This window comes from Corvus kubaryi, unplaced genomic scaffold (genome assembly GCF_017639235.1).
Source record: "Corvus kubaryi isolate FWS band 111438036 unplaced genomic scaffold, C.kubaryi_AGA036_p1.0 37200, whole genome shotgun sequence".
Lineage (NCBI taxonomy): Eukaryota > Metazoa > Chordata > Aves > Passeriformes > Corvidae > Corvus > Corvus kubaryi.
The window spans coordinates 4,244-13,368 of record NW_024581057.1 but is presented as its reverse complement, the minus strand read 5'-3'; the positions used below and the strand labels follow the sequence as shown (position 1 = coordinate 13,368).

Sequence of the window (9,125 nt, the reverse complement as noted above, 5' to 3'; positions counted from 1 at the left end):
GTCAGAAGAAAGAGAATTACCAGAATTTATTGTGCCTTGTCTTACTTCCTTGGGGGGTTGGAAGGTGTATATTTTTCCACATGGAACAAGAAATAATTTAATGATGTTTTTTCACATTTATGTATTGTAAATGATTCCAGTATGGCTTATCATAATTAAACTATATTTTGCGTGTTGACAACAGAATATCAGATGTACTGAATATTTAATATAGTTGTGAGAATTAAGTCTACCTTCCTCCCCCCAAATCTTTCAGACAAAACAATTCCAAGGTTTCTGAGAATAAGATGTAGGAGAAACGAACTGTTTTGCCAGTTCTCATAAAATTGTTAGTCATGTCACTGACAAGTCCTGGCATCTCTGTTCTTTGGAATTAATACTTGAACTATCATGAAGAGGAGAATACAGGGCTCTTTTCCTTCTTTATGGAAAACAGATGAGAACTGGCCACATCAGGCAGTTCCAAAAACCTGGTCACATGTGTCTTTGAAGGGAAGGTTTCATCTCCTTTCAGGTGCAATGTGTTTATGGCATAGCTCCATCTTCCCAGAAGAGCTGAGCATTTGCTGGGGCAGGAGAGCTGGAAGTAAGCAGGACTTTGCTCTGCAGTTACTGAATCTTCCAGTTGCATCAATCAGTGGTGGATGGAGGAAGAGGGAGAGGGTAGGGTGGTTAAAGATGTGTCTATAACTGCAGGAGTGTTTCAATAAACCACAGCATGTCAAAGCTCCTTTGTGTTCAAACAGCAATTAAATTTTTAGACCTTCTCTGAATGGCAGTTATAGGTTTCCTTCTTCTCAAGGTTGTCATCTTAACGAATGGGAATCTGTGCAGGAAATGTTAAGATATTCCAGTGAGTGATGTCGGGATCAATGTAAAGTCATACAATGGATTTCCTTTATTGTTTGTCCCAGTCTAAAGATGTGTTCTAAAAAATTGTGCATGTATAAAACTAAAACTACACACAAATCAATTAAAATGTGTTGCAATACAGAATCAAAGTCATATATTTTCCACCTGTGTTAACCGAATACACTATCATCTTTAATCACATATCTCATCCTTTCACATTTTCCCTGATCCGTTAGTTGAAAAATTCTCTTATTCACTCAGACTTAACATTTAGATACTTGTTCATGTCATTACTATCCCAGAAATTGTCACTCCTCTTGTGATGTTTTTAGAGTGCTCTCACTGCATATACCTTACTTAATCTGTGTATCTTAGATACTTCTACAAGATTGAGGTGCTTTTACTATTATAGCTTTAATATTAGGAGAAGGTAACAAACTCTTCTAATAGAAGATTATGATCTTTAGAAAACCAGGGGATGATTTTGAGTAATATTCCATATTTTGACTCTCTTTGCCTAGTACTGCTTTCAGTCTAAGACCAACAGTGTGTATTTATCACTCATTTTCATGTAGCTGGAGATAACCTGTGACCTTCATCCAAACTGCAGAACTCCACAAGCACAGAAGTGATATTCAGCTGCCCTAAGCAGCACATCCTTGTTGTCTGCTGCCTCATTTAACATCCTCATTCCAACCTTTAGAGCAGATGCAGAAGGTTTTCATATACCAGTCTAATTCATTAATGTCATTTTCAGGACAGCATCAGTTCTGTTACTAAAGAATGGAAGGCTCTGTGTCCTAATTCATGTATGTTTAATTCATACAGTGTAGACAGTCTTGCTTCTGTTCTATCTTCTGAGTAATAATTTTTCCTAATTCATTGGGAGGTCCTTCCATAAATATCATATGTGTGTCTTTTTAGATTTTACTTCATAGGGAGAAGTAAAGAATAGCCAGACCAGAAGGTTGATTGCCTTCTGAGAAAAAGAAGAAAAAAAATCAAATTTTTCTCAATTTGTGGCTATCCTAAAATTTTCCTGCAGAAAGAGAGAATCCTAATTGCAAATTTAACCCTATTGATTTGATTTACTTGGCTGCTTTTCATGGACATTTTAGTAAGTGTAGTCGGTGTTCTCAGTGAATGCATTTATATTACAAAAGTGTGCACCCTAGTTTCTTGGCTGGGGGGCATGCCCTAGCCCAGATTTGGACATTGTCACCAGTGACATCCACAAACATGTATCATTCCTGTGTGGGAATGTGGCCTTTCCCCAGAGCAAGCCATGCTTACTGTGACAGCGGTGACTTGGTCAGAGGACCAGGAATCCTGCATTGTGACACAGTACAGAGGAATAAGCATGACTGAAGGCAACGTTTGGCTTTTAAAGCAGGATTTACTTAGCACTGTTAAAAACGACTATGGTAGTAATTTACATCTAATAAACAAAAGCATTATTCTCAGCTGATTTGTTTTTCTCCATATAGAATGAATGTTTTCTCCATATAGAATGCAGTCTCACTCCCACTGAAGTCATGGCAAGAGTTTTTCCACTGAAGTAAATTGAAGCAAGACCAAATTCACACTCCTCACTTTTTTCATCTTACCTAAGTAAACTAAAGACAGGTAGTTCTTTCTCCTCTGCTGAAGGATGACAGTGCTAAATCATCAGCTCCACATGGAAATTAGCCATGTTTAAGGATTGTTTCATTTCACACAGTGTTTTGCGCACAGGATTTTCTTCCCCCAGAGTGATCCATTCTTAAAACATGGTGAAAAAGCAAACAGAGAACATTTTGGTGCCAGGAATTCTTTTGAAAATTTGACTGGGTGAGTGCATTTCCTTAATGTTCAAAAATTATCCTTTGACCATGCTATTTAACAGTGTCAAGCATTCTGTTCTCTATATTGTTTTTGCTTTAAACGTGTTTCATTTTATAACTGATGAGATGCTTAACTGTTGCATCAGAGCAGTTAGTTTGTTCAGTTTCAGTACAGCTGGCTTATTTCCATGTCATGCATCATTTAATTATACATATAAAACATAGTTAAAATTGTACAGCTCCATGAGCCTCACTTAAACTGTCTGTGACAGTGCAGTAATCCCAGTACCCTGACGGGGTGTTGCACAGCTATGACTGGTTGGAATGTGGTAAACTGGTGATGTGTAAGAGAGCCTGGAAATGAGCTTGCATTTTGCAGCTGTGCTTGCTCTACTGGAAGAGGAAGTTAAACCAGAAAAAAACTGCTCTTGTGGCAATATCAGCATCTGTAAATCTGAATGCTTAATGAAAATCAAGGAAAATGTGCTGAGTGAGGAAGTGGTGCTTTTCCCTTGTTTGTCATTTAATTAATTTTTGGTGGTTTGTTATTTCTCAGAAAAATCTATCTCAGATTCCTCTGTGGAAAAACATGAAGTGTTTATGTGAGAGTGAAGATCCTAGTATTGGATGATTGTCTAGATACGCAAAAGACTTTGCCTGTTTTGTCTCAAAAATGCTTTCTGGAGGCAGTGATCATTGAGTCTTAAAATGTACCCTAGCTTGAAGATGGATGGGCACTGCTGTCCATGTGTATATGCTGTCGACTGAGTATAAACTTGAAGGCATTTATTACATCTTAGTAATGGGAAAAGCAGCAAATTTCTTACAGACATTTTTTTCCTTTTTTAAGCTAGTGAACTTGAAGGTCAGATTCAACTATATGTTGCATTTTCTGTCATATAATTATCATATATATAATGTCCTGAAGAGCAGCCTCCAGTCAGTGACATCAACAGTTTACACAGCAGTTGAACTAAAAATAACCTAGGAGAACTGACCCATGTCAACCTCTTATGAGTGTAAACTGTAGTTCACAACAGTTTCTGTTTTTTCATGATCACAGAAGGGGCTCAATTGGATAAAAGAAGAATTGTGTTCAAAAAATACAAAACTATTCTGCTGAATGTTCACTTTACTATATCTCAGAAGATGAGAGGAAACAAAACTGAAAGAGTAATACTTAACAAAGTATTTTTGCTCCCTTAAAAAAAGAAGGACAGGACAACATCAAAAACAGCTTCCCTAGAAGAATGCAGGGAAGGTACATGATAAGTGGCATCAGCTTGGAAGAGGGATCAAAACTCTTTCTTTGATTAGTTTTACTAATGACATCTGTTTAAGCAAATCCAATTCAGAGCAGTTTCAGGAATCCCAAACTTGTTCTCTTTCTGAGCACTATTTGGAGGGCATGATCTGCCTGACATCAGTGTCTGTCTAGCAGTGGACATCTGTGGTCACTATGCAGGTGCTCAATTCACATCCTGTTTCCTTTTCCTCCCTCCCCATTTCTGCAGTTCCATTTATAGGCGAGTTCCCCAAAGAAGGGCTGAGGAACATAGGGGATGACTCTTCCGTACTCACAGTCCTTTGGAGATAAATACACAGAGATAGCAGAAAGAGTCAGAATTCCCTTTAATAAACCAGCACAATATCAGACAAGTCAGAGAGATTGGTTAACTCTGTTTAAGGCAGACAATTTTGAAGATGGTGGGAGTGACAGATGTACATCTTTGCTACAGATTTGAAAAAGGAGACATTCTACTTTCTGAACAAAATCCTGGCTATCCCAGAATTTTGCACTGTGTTGAACCATAGAGTTTTAAGAGCTGAGAGGTTGTTGAAGACACCAAAATTTTGTAATTAACTTACTGGGCCTCTTTAAGGAGGGTGTTACGTCTTCCTGTGCATCATTCAAGCAGCCTGGATTTCTTTCAGAAAGATTTCTCACTAAATCTGTAACAAAACATTAGCCTGTATGACATCCTGCCCCAAAAGTAATAAATATAAATATTATTAATAAAAAATGTCCCCCTCCAAGATTAAATAAAAGCTTACACCTATATACCAAGAGCATCCATGGATCATGTCACACAAATTTATATTTGACAAGGGTTTGTGTGGGAGGGCGCCTGTGCCTGCTTTGTACAGGGAAGCTCTGAGGTTCCCAGGTTCACAACTGATGGGTCTGCACTTTGTGTCTGTTGAGGCTCTGGGTGCCCAGGGCCATGGGGAGTTCCCGGGCTGGGGATGGCGGGTGGGGCTGGCCTGTGATGCACTCTGGGGCCTGTGACAGCACAGGGGCCGTGTCACAATGGGGGCAGCTATAAAAGGCCCCATTGGTTGATGCTGCCCCCAGTAGAGCCTGGGCGAGCGGTGAGTGCACGCAGGTGGTGGGGAGGCAGGGCTGGGGGAGGGCTGGGGCAGAAGCGCTGGCACCCGGGGCGTGTGTTCTGTCCCTGCATCCAGGGCCCAGCCCCTGGCGGGAGCACCTTGCTCAGGCTCGGTGCTTGCTGGGGCAGCGGTGCAGGCCTTGCCTCCTGCCAGCTGCCGGGGGCCCTCTCCTTCCTGCTGCCACATCCCCGTGGCTCCTGCCCTGCACTGGCTGCCTCCATTCCGGCCCTAATGAACCCCTTCTGTGTGTCCTCTTGCAGACCATGGCTTTATTGTCATTGCTCTTCGTGCTCGTGCAAAGCCTGATGCAGTACCCCCAGCCAGCTGGGGATGGGCTGGATGAGGCCACGCACCGGCAAATGCAGGAGCGTGAAGAGCTGCTCAACTGCGAGATGGCTCGGCTGCTGCAGGAGCTGGAGCAAGGGCCCCTGGAGCAGCAGGCCGAGGGCTGGGGAGCCCTGCTCTTTGGTGCCCTGCAGCAGTGGCCATTCTGGGCTCTTGCTGGACTCCTGCTCCTCTTGGGCCTGTGGTTTAGCTGCAGGAGGAGTCCTGAAGCCAGCAAAACCAACAGCAGCGGCAAGGACCAGACCTCCTGCAAGACCTTGGGAGAGGAGAAGGAAAAAGAAAAGGAAGAAGACAGTTTGGATTCCGAGAGAGATGGAGAAAACATTGATGTGACTGTGGAGGCAGATGACAGTGGCAGCGGAAATGAAGGAGAAGGCAGTCCTGTGGCTGCAAATGAAGGAGATGACGATGATGCCAATGAATGAGATGAAGATGTGAAGTTGAAGAAAGACAGTGATGTTAAAAGTGATGATGGCCATGATGCAAGGAAAGATGAAGGCTGGAGTGATGGGAATATGCCAGGAGACAATACTGCTGAAGGAAATGAAGAAGAACCTGGCAATGTTACTGGAGGTGTGGAAGACCTAGATGAAGCAAATGAAGGAGAAAACAAGGATGTGAAGGTGGAGCCAGACAAGGATGCTGGAAAGGAAGAAGAAGGAGATGGAAATGAAGAAAAAACCGATCATGCGTATATGAAGGCAGGCAACGATGACGTACGTGAAGGTGAAGATGGAAAGGAAGAAAAAGCGGATGTGAAAGTGCAGGAAAGCAGTGATGCCAGTGAACAAAGAAGCAGTGATTGGATAGGACAGGAAGACAGCCGTGATGGTGGGAATGCAGTAGACCATTGTGGTTTTGCTGCAACTGAGGAAGAAAAGAAGGACATTGGAAATGAAGAAAGCAATCTTGGAGACAAAGATGAGAAAGCCAGTGCTGCCGATATGAAGGGAGAAAAGAATGAAAATGGAGAGGAACATGGCAATGTTGCTTCAACTGAAGAAGGTGTTGATAAGATAAATGAAGGAGAAAGCAGCAATATGAAGGTGAAGGAAGACAGTCATTCCAGTGAACACAGAGCTGATTGGAATGGGAAGGATCAGGAAAACAGGGATGCGAATGTGAAAGGCGAGAAGAATGAAGATGGAAAAGAAGAAGAAGGTGGAAATGTGACTGCCAGTGAAAAAGAAGGCAGTGGTGCTGGCAAGGACAAAGGCAGCAGTGGTGGAATTGAAGAGGAAGAAGACGCCTGTGACTTTGGGAATAAGCGAGGGATCCTTTTAGTGGATCGCATACAGTGTCCTGTCGAGGACGTGGAGAGAGGTCGCTCAGTGGCAGCTGAGCTGATGGAGAGCTTCACACGTGTCTTTATTGACAGTGTGAGCAATAGTTTCTACCCGGTGCCTCAAGAAGCCATCGGGGTGGGCAGTGCCTTTGAGGGTTGGAGTCCCCGTGAGCAGGATGTGGTGTACCGCCTGCTGGTCCCACTGAATCCCCCGCCGGGACACGCCTTCCACCTGGAGCTGAACAGTGCAGGGCAGATGGCAGCAAGGACCTTCTGCGTCTGTGTGGAGCTAGTGTGCATGTGCGAGAGGGAGCAGCTGGGCAAGAAGCTGTTGTGCTTCCTGCACCACTCGCAGGAGGAGCTGAGGCGGAAGCAGAAGCCCAGCCTCCTAGAGACACTCTGCACCGGCTCCTACCTGGACGTGGAGAAAACCTCCCACTGGTTCTACCAGCTGGTGAGATGCTCATGGCTGCATTTGCCTCAGTCGTACTCATGGCACTTGGTGTTTCAGCCCTGCAGCCGGTCCTGCCAATTCCGGCTGAGCAAAGGCAAGAAGAGCCTGATGGTGGAGATGCTGTTTGGGGTGCGCCACGGGGACTCCGACATCTTTGTGGTCAACCAGCCCACAGAGGCCCAGAAAGGCGGCTCCAGCATCTTTGTGAGCAGCCAGCCCACCGAGGCCGACTCCATCGCAAGCACAGCGTGGCCTGAGACGTACGCTGTGGCAGAGGCAAAATTCTTCCAGCACGTCGCCAGGCAGGTGCCATGTGAGAGCTTGCACCTGAAATGCCTGCAGCTCTTCACCTGCATCCTGAGGGGCACAGGTTTTTCCAGCTCGACCTGGAAGACTGTGGTCATGCACGTGCTGACCACCATACCGCTGTCCCAGTGGCGCAGGAGGGAATTTGCGCGGCGGCTGTGGGACATCATGGCATACCTGCGCCGCTGCCTGCAGTTGAAACACCTGGAGCACTTTGTCCTGGGCAACCAGAGGCTTCCTGCGGAGATCAGCTTGCCGCCGGCAATGCGAACGGTCGAGCCGCTCAACCTCTTTCAGCACCTAGCCCGAGATCCGGCCGCCCACGCAGAGGCGATGCGAGCTTACGGTCAGCTGCGATTCCGCCTCTGGATGCTGCTCTCCAACCACTGAGAGGAATTCCCTGCACAGAGCTGTGCGGGGGGGGGGTGGGTCCCTCACACCAAATGGCAGCCATGTGAGCACTGCATAATTCTTGCTTTTTTCACTGGCAATCCTGAAGCTGCTTTCCTGCTCCCATGGATGGAAGATGCTGCGGCACACGGATTCACTGTGCAGACACACATCTCTGCGTGGCCTTGCCCTTCACCTTTCAGTCATGATGGTGCTGTTGCAATGTTCCTACGTCTACGAGGCAGAAACTGGCTCTACCTGCACATCCTTACAGAAGACTATGAACTGAGGAGAGGTTGCTTGGCATACCTCCAAGTCCAAAAAACGAGCCTGTTAGGGACTTAATGTAATTCTTCAGTAAGCTGTACTTACTGTAGTTTTTTAAGGATGTAGTTTTTCTTAGTATATGAAAGTACAACAGATAGTTTTAATTCACTCTACCATGGAAGAATAGGTAGTCCCAGTTTTCATAATGGGAACTGGATATATTATCCACGCTTCAAGAGGCCCTTTAGTATTGTCAGTGTATAAACTATTTTGCAAAGTTACCCTTAGTTTAGGCAATTAACCTACACTGCTGTAGTTGCTTGGCTGCTTTTCAGTAATATCCAGATATCTATGTTAGGAAAAACAATAAAAGGAGAGAAGTTTCTCAAATTGCCTGAAAAGTGTCCTTCTTTATATTTAATCCAATGGTTCTTAGAGAACGTCCATCCATTGCAGCTACCTGAAAAAATGACAAAGTGACTCAAGCGGTGATTGGGTCCAGCAGTCACATCTCGGTATTGCACTTCTGCAACTCACTAGAGCAGGGCTATTAATTTTGTCTCATGAATGCAACCAGAAGTCATGATGGTTGAAACAGCTAAAATATTAATTAATCCTCCCAGTGCTGCTTCAAACCTGCCCCTCCTCATTCAGAGCATGGGAAAGAAAGCTGCTGTGGCCCACGTCAGAGAGGGAAGGCCTCTGAGGGGACAGGAACAAGCAGCTCCATGTGAGGAGAGCAGGCAGGAACCTCCCAGAGGAGGATCGCTGCCAACAGCAGAACTCGCTGTTCCACTGAGAGGGAACTGTGCTCGCTGGGGTCCCTGCCTTTTGCTTCCTCTGCTGGGCAGGCACTGCTCCCACCACAGCCCCTTTGGCCCAGCTTGTGGAAGGAGGAGAACACCCTCCCTGCTCCCTTCTCCCCAAACACACCCACCCACTTTGTTCCCCTCTCCTCTGCCCCCAGCTGCAGAGACCTGCCCTTTCCCTTGCTCCAGCTCCAGTGCTCATC

General features: G+C 45.3%; 1 protein-coding gene across 1 annotated transcript; it reads left to right on the top strand.

The window, feature by feature from the left end:
* The first annotated feature begins 5,926 nt into the window (after positions 1-5,926).
* Positions 5,927-7,874, top strand: LOC121661804 (inositol 1,4,5-trisphosphate receptor-interacting protein-like 1). Its single transcript, XM_042022343.1, has one exon. It carries the CDS (start codon positions 5,927-5,929, stop codon positions 7,844-7,846), a length of 1,920 nt encoding a protein of 639 aa, XP_041878277.1. The 3' UTR covers positions 7,847-7,874.
* Positions 7,875-9,125: the final 1,251 nt, after the last annotated feature.

Coding starts and splice junctions, on each gene's coding strand:
- LOC121661804 (XM_042022343.1), top strand. CDS start 5,927: ATGCCAGGAGACAATACTGCTGAAGGAAATGAAGAAGAACCTGGCAAT.